Source organism: Triticum urartu, chromosome 7 (genome assembly GCF_003073215.2).
Source record: "Triticum urartu cultivar G1812 chromosome 7, Tu2.1, whole genome shotgun sequence".
Lineage (NCBI taxonomy): Eukaryota > Viridiplantae > Streptophyta > Magnoliopsida > Poales > Poaceae > Triticum > Triticum urartu.
The window spans coordinates 75411741-75426625 of NC_053028.1; the positions used below are offsets into that span (position 1 = coordinate 75411741).

Genomic DNA, 14885 nt, shown 5'->3' on the forward strand with positions numbered 1-14885 from the left:
GGAGATTCGCATTCCATGGCCGCTCCGTCTCCTTGCTAGAGTCGTCCCGCTTGCGCGCTCGAGGCTTCTGAGCGTCGATCAGGTAGTAGGAGTCGTTGCCTGGCACTTTGCTGATGATGAAGGGGCCTTCCCAAGGCGCTGAGAGCTTGTGCTGGCCGGCTGTTCGCTGGATCAGCCGGAGCACAAGGTCTCCTTCTTGAAAAGATCTCGGCTTGACCTTTCGATTGTAGTATCGGCGCAGGCTCTGCTGGTAGATGTTGGACCGACTGAGTGCCAACAGCCGACCTTCTTCCAGCAGATCGACGCCGTCTTGACGTGCTTCTTCCGCCTCCTCTTCGGTGTACATGGTGATTCGTGGGGAGTCGAATTCTATATCCGTTGGGATGACGGCTTCGGCACCGTAGACGAGGAAGAAGGGCGTGAAGCCGGTTGACTTGTTTGGAGTTGTGCGCAGGCTCCAGAGGACGGCTGGCAACTCGTCAAGCCAGCAGTCGGCTGAACGCTCTAGAGGCTCGACCAGTCGAGGCTTGATGCCGGACAGGATGAGGCCGTTTGCTCGCTCTACCTGGTCGTTTGACTGCGGATGGGCAACGGACGCTAAGTCCAGTCGGATGCCCTGCGTCGCGCAAAAATGGGCCAAGGCACCCTTGGCGAAGTTTGTGCTATTGTCGGTGATGATGCTGTGTGGTATGCCGTACCGGATTGTGATGTCGGAGATGAAAGTCACAGCAGTCGGACCATTCAACTTCTTGATTGGTTTTGCTTCTATTCACTTGGTGAACTTGTCCACCGCGACAAGCAAGTGAGTCAAGCCGCCTCGTGTCGTCTTGAATGGTCCCACCATGTCCAGGCCCCAAACAGCAAAGGGCCAGGCAATGGGAATAGTCTTGAGTGCAGAAGCCGACTGATGTATCTTGGAACGGAACTTCTGGCACCCTTTGCATTTTTGGACCAAGTCCTTGGCGTCTTCTAGAGCAGTCGGCCAGAAGAAACCATGGCGGAAGGCTTTGGCGACAAGTGCTCTTGAAGCCGCGTGGTGGCCACACTCGCCTTGATGGATGTCTTTGAGAATTGCTTGGCCTTGCTCCGGCTCCACGCAGCGCTGGTAGACACCAGTGACACTGCGCCTTACAAGCTCTCTGTTGACTATGGTGTAGGCTGCTGCCCGGCGTTGCACTTGCCGAGCCAAGATCTCATCAGTTGGCAGCTCTTCGTTCACTAGGAATTTGAGGATGGGCTGGGCCCATGAAGGTGCTGCAATTTCTGCAGCTGTCAGGACTGCGACTTGGACGAGGGCAGCTGGGCCGGGAGGCAGCGGGTTGGAGTCGGCAGCCGCTTGCTGGGCTGATGAAGTCCCCGGGCCGATTGGCGCAGTACCCCGGCCAGGTTCTGAAGTCTTCGCGCTGACCGCTGCAGTCCCCGGGCCGGGTTCTGAAGTCCCCGGGCCGGGTGCGACTGCCGCGATCCCTGGGCTGCCTGCCAGAATTCCCGTGCCAGCTGCTGGGGCTCTCAAGTCAGATCCGACTGCTTCAGGAGGAGCCGGCATGAAGATAGAATTTGACTTTGGCGATGGCTTGACAGATGGCTTGAGGAGGCATTGAAGGGCGACGCCGGACGGTATTGCTTGACGGGTAGAGCCGATTCGTGCCAAGGCATCTGCTTGCTCGTTGTCGTTTCTTGGCACATGGAGAAACTCGCACCCTTCAAAATATCCACTGAGTTGCTGTACGAGGAAGCGGTAGCTAGCCAAGTTTGCATCTTTGACGTCCCAGTCGCCTGACGACTGCTGGACCATCAAGTCAGAGTCACCATAGCACAGGATCCGGCGAATGCCGAGTTCTTTGGCAAGCCGGAGCCCGTGAATGAGTGCCTCGTATTCGGCAACGTTGTTGGAGGCGGCAAAATGGATTTGCAGCACATACTTGAGCTTGTCGCCTTTGGCATCAGATCGGACATGTAACTTGTGCTCGGCGAAATCCGTCAGAACACTCGGCATGTCTTTGGGGGACCATGCAAACATGTCCCGATTCTCACGGAGGAAATCGACGAGCTCGCCTTCCTATTTGCTGTCGAGGTTTGTACCTACGACAGCGTACCTCTCCGGGTGCTCCGGGTCCAAGGGTATCTTCTTTGTCTTTTTGGCCGGCTTGAACGAGCCCTCAGCTTCCGACTCCTTGGGATCGGGCAACATCTCCGGCTTCTTGCTTGCCATCGCCACAACCCGGTCAAGGAGCCGCTTCTCAGCTACGACCACGAGGGACTCGGCCAGCCGACTGCTCTCTGCTGCGCAGGCGAACGACTTCTTGTAGTCGCCAGCTATGGTCAGAATCCCCTTGGAACTCGGCATCTTCATATTGAGGTAGGCATAGTGGGGGACATCCATGAACTTGGCCAGGGTAGGCCGGCCAAGTAACGCATGGTATGGGCTCTCAAGGTCCACCACCTCAAACCAAGCTGACTCTCGGCGGAAGTGATCTTTGTCTCCGAAGAGGATGTCTATCAGGATCTTGCCGATTGGTGAGCAGGAAAGGCCAGGAACTATGCCATGGAATACTGTCCGACTGGACTGAATCTGCCTCTGTCTGATTCCTAATTTCTCCATGGTATCCTTGTACAGGATGTTGATGCTGCTGCCGCCGTCTATCAGGACTCGGGAGAAGCGAGCAGCTCGCCTGTCTGTGGCAAAGGTGGCGTCCAAAACCAAGGCATAGGAGCCGGGTTTGGGCATTACTTCCGGGTGGTCAGCTCTGCTCCAGCTAATGGGCTTCTCAGACCAATGCATGAACTCTGGGGTCTCTGATGCTACCGCATTCACTTCTTGCTACTGCAGCCGCCTGCTGCGTCGATCATCGGCCATGCTGGTGAACACAACATAGGCTCCATGCTCTTCTGGGTACTCGTCTTGTATTGCGTCGACTGGTCTGACCGCTGGCTGCTGGAGCAGAGGCGGAGGCGGCTACCCAGCAGGTGGGGGAGGCAAGAGGTCGTCTCCCTTGGCGATCCTGGTGAGCCAGTGGCACTTTCGAGTGGTGTGGTTGGACGGCTTCCCACCACTATGGAATTTGCAGGGAGCATCCAAAGTCTGCTCATATGAGAAAGCTGGCAACCAGTTGGGCTTGCCGCCCTTCTGACGTTTAGGCGGAGGCTGCCCTTCCAGCTGCTAGTCTTCGATTGTCGCCACCTGCCGGCTGGTGGAAGCCGGCTGCGTGGCCTTGCGCTTGTGGTCGTTCTGCTGTTGACGCCGACTGGCGTCTCCGGCCGGGGTTCGGGGAGCTTGTGGGGCTACTTTGCCAGTCGCGCTAACTTGGATCTCTGCCTTCATGGAGGAGTCGGCCGTCGCATATTTATCTGCTATGATCAGCAGCTCGTCGAGGGTCTCCGGCTCATCGCAGAGAAGCTTGTGCTTGAGGAGGGTGCCTTCTCGGCACCCTGTGGTGAAGTACTCGATGGCCTGCACCTCGTGCACGCCTTCGCAGGAGTTACGGAGCTCGGTCCAGCGCGTGAGGTAGTCGCGAGTTGACTCGTTGGGGCCTTGCACGCACAAGGAGAGCTGGCGAGGCTTGGGAGGCCACTTATACGTGTTGTGAAGTTGCGGACGAGGGCGTCGGTGAAGTCAACCCAACTGTTGATGCTGCGGGGCTTCAAGCTGTTCAGCCATGTCCGGGCTGTGCCCTGGAGCATGAGCGGAACGTACTTCACGGCAACATGCTTGTTACCGTTTGCTATGCTGACGGTTGTGGAGTAATCAACCAGCGAGTTCTCCGGCTTCACGGAGCCGGTGTATTTGGGCGTGTCTCTTGGGAGCGTGAACCCTTTGGGGAAAGGCTCGTCCCGAATGCAGGGGCCGAAGCAAGGCGGAGCCAACTCATCTTCTTCTAGCGCCAGGGATCGGTGGAGGCGGTCGATCCGATGGCGAGCATCGTTCTCTCCGACTCCTTCTCGGTGGCCAAGGCGGTCGCCGAGTGTCGGGTGATCAACAGGCAGCGGGGAGACTCGCCTTTCCCTGCGAGGGGGAGGAGGCGGACAGTCGTCTCGTCGTTCCACTGCTCTTGGGCGGCTGACTTGGTCGCGCTCTATGGTAATGCGAGTCCGACTGCGGCTAGCAGCCGGCTCCTTGTCTTTTCTTCCGCGGACGCCACCAGTCGGCGTCCGAGATGTCGCGCCCTGGTCTCGGCGGGGATGGAGGTCGTCATTCTGCCGATGCAGCGCGTTAGTGCGGCAACCGGCCTTGTTCTGCTCGGCAGTCGTGTCAAGGAGTTGCTGGACGTGCTCCGTCATCAGGCGACGTTCTTCGCCCTAGAACTTGTCCAGCTCGTCTGCTGCCGCTTGGGCGGCCCGGATGTTTTCCGCAGGCGTGGCGTAGACGGGACGATTTGCCCCGAATAGGTTGGCGATGGCCACGCCCCACTGCTGGACCGTGACAAGGCGGCTAGGCCCAACTGGAGCCGGCGTGCCACCCACAGCACGGTCCATCTCGCGCTGGTAGGCCTCTGACAGGCGTCTCATGCTGGCCAGCTTCTTGGCGCCTTCGACAAGCTGAAGGCGGCGTGCCTCCAGCGTCTCGGCATCGGCGTCTTCGGGAATGGGCGCAGTCAGGTCTTGCAGCTCTGCGTCGAGCGGGTCACGAGCACCTCCGCCGGAGTGCTCGCCGTGACCGATGACAAGCACCTCCGTAATGGTAGACCACCACGTTGGTGGGAAACGCGTCGAGCGACGCGGTGTCGGAGTCGACCAACATCGGGTCGGTGGAGCCTACGGACTCCAAGTCCACAGCTGGCTCGCTGGTGATGTGGAGTTGATCAAAGAGGCCCGCGAGGAGGCTCTCGGGGCCGCCCGTGCCCGCGTCGAACGCGGGCTCATCGGAGAGGCGAACCTCGCCAACAAGATCGGCGAGGCAACTGGCCGCGCAGGCGATTGCCGCGCCATGCAGCGCGTCGGCGCAGACTCCGTCTGGCGTGCCGGGCTGGCTGCGCTCGCCAGGGAGGAAAAGGGTTCCCGTCCAGAACAGGTCTCCGGACGACGGTGCACCTCGCCCCACGGTGGGCGCCAAATGTCGGGGGTTGGGTGCGACATATGCCAAGGGATGGCTTATCATGGTGGGAGCGAGTAGAACGTCGCCGGTGCCCGGAAGCGGGATGAGGCGTAGACACGAACGCCGGCGTACTTTACCCAGGTTCGGGGCTCTCCTAGGAGATAACACCCCTAGTCCTGCTCTGCGGGGTCTCCGCATGATCACTAAGGCAAAGTGAATACAAAGGTGCTCCTCGAGCTGTATGCTAGAGGTAGGAGAAGGCAAGACTAGCTCTCTCCTCCCACTATGATCTGGTCTAGTTCTAATGGGTCGGACCCCTTTGCATGGGTGCCCGGGGGTTTATATAGGCCTACCCCCCAGGGGTACAATGGTAATCCGGCTGGGCGCAGGGCCCAGCCGTCAGTCACTTCGGCTGTCGGCTTCTTCACCGACTGTTGGGGCCCGCCGACTGGTGGGCCCCGCCGACTGGTCCGTTACGGAGCCGACAGGCCGTACTCACCGCTTGCGGGTCTTGCCGGCTGCTGATTACTGTAGCCGTGCCTCTAATGACGCAGGCTCGGTCAGGGGGTCGTGGCTACAGCTCCGCCGCCTGGCGGGCGATTACTGTAGCCACTCCCCGTCTCGTCTGGTTAATGGCGCGTGGGACCTGTGGGAGGGGCAGGCCGACTCCCATCGGGTCTGACTGGTAGTGCTCTTGCCGTCTTCTGGGCTCTCGCTGACTGATAGGGCCCATCGTCCTTGGGCCGTACTGACAGACCGTCGTGGGTGCAGGACTCCGCCCACTGGTGCTGATGTCAGGGATGGCATGGCAATAGTGCCGCGCCGGACGGAGATCTCCCTGATACAGCGCAATGTGGCCACGCCAGCCCCTGAAAAGGGAAGGGAGTGGGATTCACTGTAGCCACTCCCCGTCCCGTCCCCCTTGATGAGGGCATGGGCTTTGTCGGTGCCGTGGGCCGACTCCCCGTGGCCGGCTTCTCTGGAAGCCGCCAGGTGAGAGTCGGCTTGTCTTGACCTCGCCTCCAGGACTCGGCCACATACGGGCAGTCGGCTGTTCCTCCAGCCGGCCTCCAGAAGGCGGCTCTCCATCTTGGCATCTTGAGGGGCGTAGTCAGTCCCGATGTCTTGAAAGGTTCTGAGCCTCGGGTTAGTCTACCCATGTCCCATTACTCCGACACTCAAATATGCATTTTGAAAAAATTAGAACCCAAGTGACACTTTCAGAAAAGAATTAGGACCGCGCTTGCATTTTACTCTAGCACAATTACAAAACGATGAAACGACATTGAGAATTGACATTCAGGCAGGAGGCATTCAGTAACCGAGCACACAACAGTACTGTAGAACACGCCACCAAGCCACCAATATCAGCAGCAGTCCACCCGCGCGAATCCATTAGCTTGCCGCACGCTCATGCCGTAGCAGTCGCGCCTCGCCGGATCTGATGGTGGTTCGCTGGCCCATCGCCGCTGTCTCGCTGCCTCGCCACGCCCGCGCCAGGAGAGGGCGCAATGCCGCCGGCTGTTCCGTGCGTCCGGGCCGGCGTGATGGGGAGGCGCGGAGGGAGAGGCTTGCCGGGGAAGGGAAGGAGCGGCGCTGCCGACCACGGCCGTCGCCGCCGCGCGTGGGCCTGTGCGGGAGGAACAGAGAGAAGACCGCCGCTCTCGTGGTGTGGGCCGGGCCGAGCAAACGGCCCTCAAGCCCACCTTGTGCCCAAGGCCCGGTACGGCGACGGTTTCGGGTACCTTGAAATACCCCGCCTTGGCGCCCAACGGCTTTTCCCTCCCCTTTCCTCCTCCTCGCCGGAGCCCCAAGAAAGCAAGAATCCGCCGTCCCCACCTCCGTCTCGCCCCCCGCCTCCCTCTCCACCGCGCAGCGCCCCTCCGGCGGCGACCGATGGACCGGTTCCACGACGGGCACCACGTGCGGCTGCGGAGCCGCGTGCTCGGCAAGTACCTCCACGCCGACGACGACGTCCAGGGCGTCTCCCTCCGCGAGCGCCGCGCCTCGCTGAGCCAGGCGTGGACGGTGCACATCTACAACGGCAACGGCGTGTACCTGCTCCTCTACAGCGCCACCTACGGCCGCTACCTCGCCACCACGGCCACGCGGGCGCCGCGCGGCCACCGCGGCTTCCGCGCCGGGCAGCGCGAATACGACCATACGGAGGTGCAGGCCATCATGTGGCGGGCCGTCAGGTCCGGCTTCGGGGACGACGTCCTGCTCCGCGACGCCGGCGGCCGCTACCTCCGCGCCAACGGCAAGTACCGCCCCTGGAACACCGGCGTCACCGTCGAGGCCAGCGACAACGTCAGCGCCATGATGTACTGGACCGTCGAGCCCATCCCCGCCAGAGACGGCACGCCTGGCCTTCCAGGCCCGATTCAGGTGAGCTCGCCATGACCCGCTTCTTGATTACTCTCGAATTGCTTCCAGCGGAGCCTGACGATTGAGCGAATTGGGTTCTTGGGTGTCTTGAAAATTCAGAGCATTAGCGACCGTAACCATGGTTCTTTGCTACCAAACTGCAGAGCCCCCCTCCGACGATTTTCTGGCGCGAGCCGGTGATGTGGCGGCAGATCCGGTACATGGTGTCGGAGCCCGACGGCCCCATCTACACCGAGTACTGCTGGTCCACGTTCCAGTTCAGGGGGAGGTCCGTGTTCCACCTGAGGAACGAGGTGGCCAGGCACACCCGCTTCGTCCTGGAAGGCCGTCAACCCTTCGACCTCGTAATGTGCGTCCAAGCGGGCCGCCACGGGCGTCTGACCCCGCTCTTCGTCGACCTGCCCCGCGGCGACCTCTTACCGACCTTCTGGATTGTCGTCTTCCTGTCCGGGACCCCAGGTGAGAGCCACTGTCCATCACCCAACTTCTTAATGATCTCCTAATGGTAGCCTTGATTGAATTTGTTATGAACTATTTGCTGTATGGCCATGATCTTTGAGGTTGTATTTTATTGGGGGTGCTAATCTGCTTGTGCCTGAACCAGTTTGCTGAAACTGTTATAGTCAGAGAAACAGTTTACTGAAATTGCTGTAGTCTGCAAAATAGTTAACTGAAACAGTTTACTGAAATTGCTATAGTCTCCGTTGTAGTCTTGTAGATAACTGCTGTAGTCTGTGGCTAGATGGTTATTGGGGGGACAGATCATTTGATAACATGTTTACACACAACCTTGATATGGAAAGTGTTGGTTTCATACTACTCACAATCAACAGATCAACTTCAGTACTTCCGTTTGCTACTATTTGCCACCAGTAAGAACAACTGTGTGTAAAGCTAGTAAAAATCATGGCACTTAAAAGGCCAAATCAGTTGATTAATCTCTTTTCCGTCTTAACAGAGAAGATCGAGTTATCAATTTAGTCTGAGAAGTAGTTAACTGAAACTGTTAGGACGCAAATGTCTGAAACTGTTGTAGTCTTGTAGATAACTGCTGTAGTCTGTGGCTAGATGGTTATTGGGGGACCAGATCATTTGATAGCATGTTTACGCACAAACCTTGATATCAAAAGTGTTGGTTTCATACTACTCACAATCAACAGTCAGTTGATTAATCTCTTTTCAGCCTTAACAGAGAAGACAGAGTTATCCGTATTTAGACCATTTTTAGTTGGGTTGGATTAACCTATGAACAAAATTCAAGTTCCTACAATACTAAATTAAATCTAGTTTCTGCACACTATATTATTTTCTGGTTTTGCACATGAGATGTATTCTCGGTCTTGTTATTTTTCTTACTCCGTATTGTTTTGTAAAACTCTGAGATTTGGATTTGTTGATCTGCTTCCTACTGATGATATCCTTTGGCAAGAAACGTGCTGGTGGTCTTGAAATCTGTTGATGCAAAATGCACAGATGTTGGTGTAGAGACTATTTGCTTCATGAACATGATATCTGGAGTCTTACTTTAGCGGAGTGCTAATCTGATCATGCTTGGAAAAAGGATTTTATGATAGGTTTTATTAGGATTTTGGAACTCGTCTGAAAATTAAAAGTAGTTGAATGGAAATAGTAAATGACATGTCGACTTATCAGTGTGTGGACACATGGCAAAAGATGGTCTGAAGCTAGTAAAAACTACTGGTTCCACATTTCTGTTCTTGATTCAGATAATTCAGTTCGTCCATTTTGTAACATTTGCTGCTAGTAGAAATTATGGAACCTAAAAGGCTAGTCATTTTGTAACATTTGCTGTGTAGTTAGTTCCTTGCACGTTATATAGTTTCAGGTTTTTTCTTTTTGACCTTGTTATAGGTTTTCAGTTTTTTTGTCTTGATCTTATCATCCCTTATATTATTATTTGTTTTCGGTCTTCCGCCTAACTTAGTCATTTATTTCTGCTAATTCAGCCTACAATGCGCTGCGACACCCGAATGTTGACGCAGAGTAGAGCAAGATCAGAGCAGGAGTCCTGTCAGTTCACCTCTTCTGAAGTTTCGCCACCTCGGACACAATGACAGAAGAACTGGACGCCTACTTTTGCATGTATATAGATATGGCTTCAGAAAACTCAGCAGCCCTCGTGCTTCTTCTGCTAGCTAAACTTGCTCCGATCTCCTGACAGGACAGGGGGAACCCTTGTCTGTCTGTCTGTTTTGGCTTCGCGTTCCTTTTGGATGATGGACGCATTTTGCATAAATGGGAAATGCAGTGGTTCTTGCAGTGTGACAATGATCCTGTGTTTCTTTTAGATGATGCGTTTCGGTTATACAAAAAAATGCAGTTGGTTCTTCCGGTGAGCTGCCGGTTTTTTTTTTTTTGCGCCCGGTTTCATCTCGTTTTTCAGTTTCTAGCTAAACTTTTTCAGTTTCTTTTAGGCTACGCATTCGGTATAAATGAAAAATGTAGTGGTTCCTTCTGTGAGCTGGTAATCGTGTTTTGTTGTGATGCCGAGCACCTGAATTCTGAACGAGGGAGGCCAGAGATGACACCTGAATTTTGTTTGGCCGCCGTGTTGTCTACTTTGCCGTTCGTTCATGTTCTCCCTTTTTACGTGGACGATTCGTTGGATCGAGTGCAGTAGTATTTCGCTTCGTGATCTATATACGCTATATTTCTTTACAGAGGGAGTACATGCTAACTGAATTCGAGTAAACGTGGAATAAATTTACAGGATCCTGCTAACTTGGCCCCAACTTCCCTCGGGTTTATGGAAGTGTTTCTTCCCTTAAATTTTTGGCAGGCTAGGAACCACCTGAAAGTTTCCCTCGAGCCGCCGCCGCCCCGCCGGAACACAGCCCCCTCCCACCTCCCCACTGCCGTCTCGTCGGAATGCAGCCGCCCCCCGCCCCACCCGGCCCATGCAATGTGGGGTTGATGGTAGGAGAGAAGATGGATGAATTGCACATTTGTCCATGGTAGGAGAGAAGATGGATGAATTGCACATCAAAAGGACGGCTGGAAGATGGGCTCATCAGAAAAAAATTGCAGGGGAGAGCAAAGTAACGCAGCGTGTGCGTTTCTCTGTTTACAAAAAAGAGGTCCCAACCTCTTTTTTCAAGACAGCAAAAAAAAACATGGTTTCAAGAAAACTACAGTTTCTAAAACTGTCATATTTGTTCATGCAACACATCAAAGTATTTAAATTCCCTAAAGATGGAATAAAAGTCTCCCCGCCTAGCCCCCGTTCCGCCGGTGCATCTAGCATCGTTGGTGGGCGTGTGGAGGTGTGTCTCCGGTGGATCTATCTTTGGTGGATTTGCTCGGATCTCGTCGTTGTTCGTCTACGTTCGTGTGTCTTTGGATTGGATCTTTCTGATCTAAACTATTCTTTATCTGCGGCGGTTGCTGTTCTGGTGCGCTGGTCTTACGGGGCCTTAGCACGACGACTTCCCGACTGTCTACTACAACAAGTTGTGCCCGACTCCGGCGATGGAGGGGCGATGACGGCGGCGCGCCTTCGGCTCGCTTCAGTGCTGGTAGTCGTCGTTAGGTGGTCTATGGATCTGGATGTAATTTTTATTATTTCTGGTATTCGTTGTACTGCCATGATTGAAGATGAATAGATCAAAAAATTTCTCGCAAAAAAAAGTATTTAAAACAGCAGTTTTATTGAAAACCACGGTATTTCTTGTAAAACCATAGAAAAACTTCGTTGCCAAACGCAGCCTTAGTTGTAATTTTTTTTTGGGACAACTGCCCCCTCCACGGTCCACACACACTCTCCTGAAAATCATAGAAACAGTATTGCCATTGCGCGAGCAGAGGGGAGCAGCGCACACCAGGTCACAAACACTCTCAGGATTCAGAAATCCAGCTGCAAGCAACAGAAATTAGCGAGATCACGCACGCCATGGCAGCTTTGTTGGATCTCATGCTGGTTCGCTCGTCGCCATCGCCTCGCTTGGTTTTTGCTCCACAGGCGTGCGCCGCGCCGGTGGCCGGGGCGCCCGGGGAAGGAGAGGGAGCAATGCTGCCGGCCCTTCCGTGCCTCCGCGCCGTCGTGCTGCGGGAGGCGTTGAGGGAGCGGCTCGCCGGCGAATTGGAGGAGCGGCGCGCCGACGACCACGGCCGCCCCCGCTGCATCTTCGCGTGGGCCAGTGCGGGAGGAACAGAAAGAGGAAATGGGCCGGGCCGAGAAGACGGCCCTCAACTCCACCTTCTGCCCAAAGCCCGAGCGCAACCGCCTCACCCAACAAGGCGCGCTTCTCCTCTTCTCCCCGTCGCCGGAGCGCCGCCGACAAGAAACCAAGAATCAGTGGCGGAGGCAGGGGGGTGCTGGCAGGGGCCAAGGCCCCCCCTATGCTCTCACAAATACACCTATATGTACTCCTAATCTTCCATTTGTCAGACAAAATTAGCTAGGTTTAGGTTATTTGGCCCCCTCTAACATTATATAACATGTTTTGACCCCCTCTGTATTTAGTTTCTGGCTCCGCCACTGCCAAGAATCCATCTCCTCCGGTCTCCAGCGATCCAGCGCCGGCGGCGACCGATGGACCAGTTCCACGACAGGCATCACGTGCGGCTGCGGAGCTGCGTGCTCCGCACGTACCTCCACGCCGACCACGACGGGGAGCGCGTCTCCCTCAGCCGGCGCCGTGACTCGCTGAACACGGCGTGGGTGGTGCACATCCACCAACTCGCCGACGGCCCGTACCTGCTCCTCCACAGCGCCGCCTACGGCCGCTACCTCGGCACCACGTTCAAGCCGGCGCCGCTCGGCCACCACGGCTGCCGCACCGAGCAGCGCGACCACGACGACGAGCAGGACTTGATGGCCGTCATGTGGAAGGCCGCCAGGGCGGGCTTCCGTGACATCGTCCTGCTCCGCAGCGTCGCCGGCCGCTACCTCCGCGCCAACGGCAGGTACCTCCCCTGGAACACCGGTGTGACCGTCGACAACAAGGTCAGCGCCCTGATGTACTGGACCGTCGAGCCCATCCCCGCCAGAGAGGGTCCGCCTGGCCTCCAAGGCCCGATTCACGTGAGTTCGCCATGACCAGACCTCCTTCTTGAATCTTGAATTCTTGATAACTCTCGAATTGCTTCTTGAGCGAATTGAGTTTCTGAGATTGGAAATTGTGTTTCATTCGCCCGAGAGCAATTGCTTCTTTGATCTAACCATGGTTCGACTGAACTGCAGACCCCCAGCCCCGGATACCACTCCCTCATGCTCTGGCGCAATCCGGTGGTGTCACGGCTGATCCGGTTCATGCTGTCCGATCCCAACGGCCCCATCTACACCCAGCACTGCTGGACCACGTTCCGGTTTAGGGGGAGGTCCGTGTTCCACCTGAGGGACGAGGTGGCCAGGCGCATCGCCTTCGTCCTGGACGGGCGTCAGTCCTTCGACCTCGTAATGTGCGTCCGAGCGGGCCGCCAGGGGCGTCTGACCCCACTCGTCGTCGACCTGCCCAGCAGCGGCTACGGTGAGACCCTCTGGATTGTCGTCTTCATGTCCCGGACCCCAGGTGAGAGCCACTCTCCATGTCCTAACTTCCTAATGATCTCCTTCGTAATGGTGGCAACAAGTGAACCTGTAATCTTGACTCAATTTACTATGCGCGATGTACAGATTTTGGTTTAAATGCCATGATCTTTTAGGTTTTATTTTCTTTGTTATAGGTGCTTGATCAGTTTCCTGAAAATGTTATAGTCTGAGAAAATGTTTACTGAAATTGTTGTAGTCTAGAAAAACAGTTATCTGAAACTGTTAGGAGTTGGTAATTGTGGGCAACTGTTGTAGTCTTGTATGTAGATATAAGTAAAGGATGGTTATTGGGGGGGAACAGATCATTCCATAACATGTTTACGCACAACCTAGATATGGGAAAGCATTGGTTTCATACTATTCTCCTCGTTTCAGATAATTCAGTACCTCCATTTGGTACTATTTTTTGCCATCAGTAAAAAAAACTAGTGTAAAGCTATTGAAAATTATATAACTTAAGAAGCCAAATCAGCTCATTAATCTCTTTTCAGCCTTAGCAGAGAAGACTGAAATATCCTTCTGATTTCGCCTGTTTTACTTGGGTTGAATAACCTCTGAGCAAAATTGAGGTTCATACATTACTAAATTATTAAATCTAGTTCTACATATCGTATTGTTTTCTGGTTTTGCACATGAGCTGTATTTCTAGTCTTGTATTTTTTTTATAAACTCTGAGATTTGGATTGCTGATCTGCTTCATACAAATATTCTTTGGCGAGAAATATTTTGGTGGTCTTGAAATCATGTATTGCAGAATGCACAGATATTTGGAGGAGGTTTGGAGTCTTACTGCAGCGGAGTGCTAAACTAATCATTCTTGGTAAAAGGATTCTATGATAGTAGGTTTTATTAGGACTTTGGAACTTGTCTGAAAAGTAAAAGTAGTTGAATGGAAATATTAGGCGCCATGTGGACTTAACAGTTTGTGCATACATGGCAAAACGTGGTCTGAAGCTAGTAGAAACTGCTGGTTCTACATCACTGTTCTTGATTCAGATAATTCAGTTTGTCATTACGTAACATTTGCACTAGTTGAAATTATGAGACCTAAGAGGAAAATCATTTTGTAACATATGCCGCTTAGTTCCTTGCACATTATACTGTTTCAGGTTTTGTCCTATTGATCTTGTTTGTTATTTGGTCTTCGGCCTAACTGACTCATTATTTCTGCTAATTCAGCTTATGATGTACTGCGACACCCAGATGTCAACGCAGAGTAGAGAAAGATCAGAGAAGGAGTCCTGTCAGTTCACCTCTTTAGATGTTTCGCCGCCTCAGACATGATGACAGCAGATCTGGACCCGCACTTTTGCATGTAGATAGATATAGGTTCAGAAAACTCAGCAGCTCTCAAGTTTCTTCTGCTAGCTAAAACTTGCTCCGTTCTCTTGACAGTACAGGCCGAACCTGTCTGTTTTGGCCTTGAGGTTTTATGATTCAGAACTGCTGAAAGCGTTGCGTCCAGTGGTTGTAGTAGTCCTCAGGGTGTCGTTCTTAAGCAATTCATTCATCTTTATGATGTAGTTGGTACTTGCAATGAGTTGATCTTGCATTTCTTTTGGATGATGTATGCACTTGGTATAAATGAAAAAAAAAATGCAATGGTTGTTACCAGAAATGAGTTGATGATCCTGTGTTTCTGTTAGGCTATGCACTTGTAGAAATGCAAGATATACTGGGTCATTGCCGTGAGCTGGTGATGGTGCTTGTAGTTGTGCTGTTTTGAGCTTTGGCTAAGGAGCATTAAAAGGAATTTATCTGTTGACGCTGAGCACCTGAGTTCTGAATGAGGCCACAGACGCGCTGTGTCACATCTGTACTGCAATTCCTCTGCAATATTACTCCAGTGCTCCTATAAGATTTGAACTTGATTGCAGAACCTTCCGTTCCTTTTTACTCCCTCTGTTCCTAAAT

At 53.9% G+C, this 14885-nt stretch overlaps 2 protein-coding genes across 2 annotated transcripts; both read left to right on the plus strand.

Moving 5' to 3' along the window:
- Positions 1 to 6297: 6297 nt before the first annotated feature.
- On the plus strand, positions 6298 to 9699 carry LOC125522758. The gene is made up of 3 exons (XM_048687790.1): positions 6298 to 7420; positions 7564 to 7879; positions 9388 to 9699. Exons 1-3 carry the CDS (start codon positions 6929 to 6931, stop codon positions 9426 to 9428), a joined length of 849 nt encoding a protein of 282 aa, XP_048543747.1. The 5' UTR covers positions 6298 to 6928; the 3' UTR covers positions 9429 to 9699.
- A 1533-nt stretch (positions 9700 to 11232) lies between these two features.
- Positions 11233 to 13084, plus strand: LOC125518404. The gene is made up of 3 exons (XM_048683256.1): positions 11233 to 12464; positions 12624 to 12951; positions 13056 to 13084. Exons 1-3 carry the CDS (start codon positions 11973 to 11975, stop codon positions 13082 to 13084), a joined length of 849 nt encoding a protein of 282 aa, XP_048539213.1. The 5' UTR covers positions 11233 to 11972.
- Positions 13085 to 14885: the final 1801 nt, after the last annotated feature.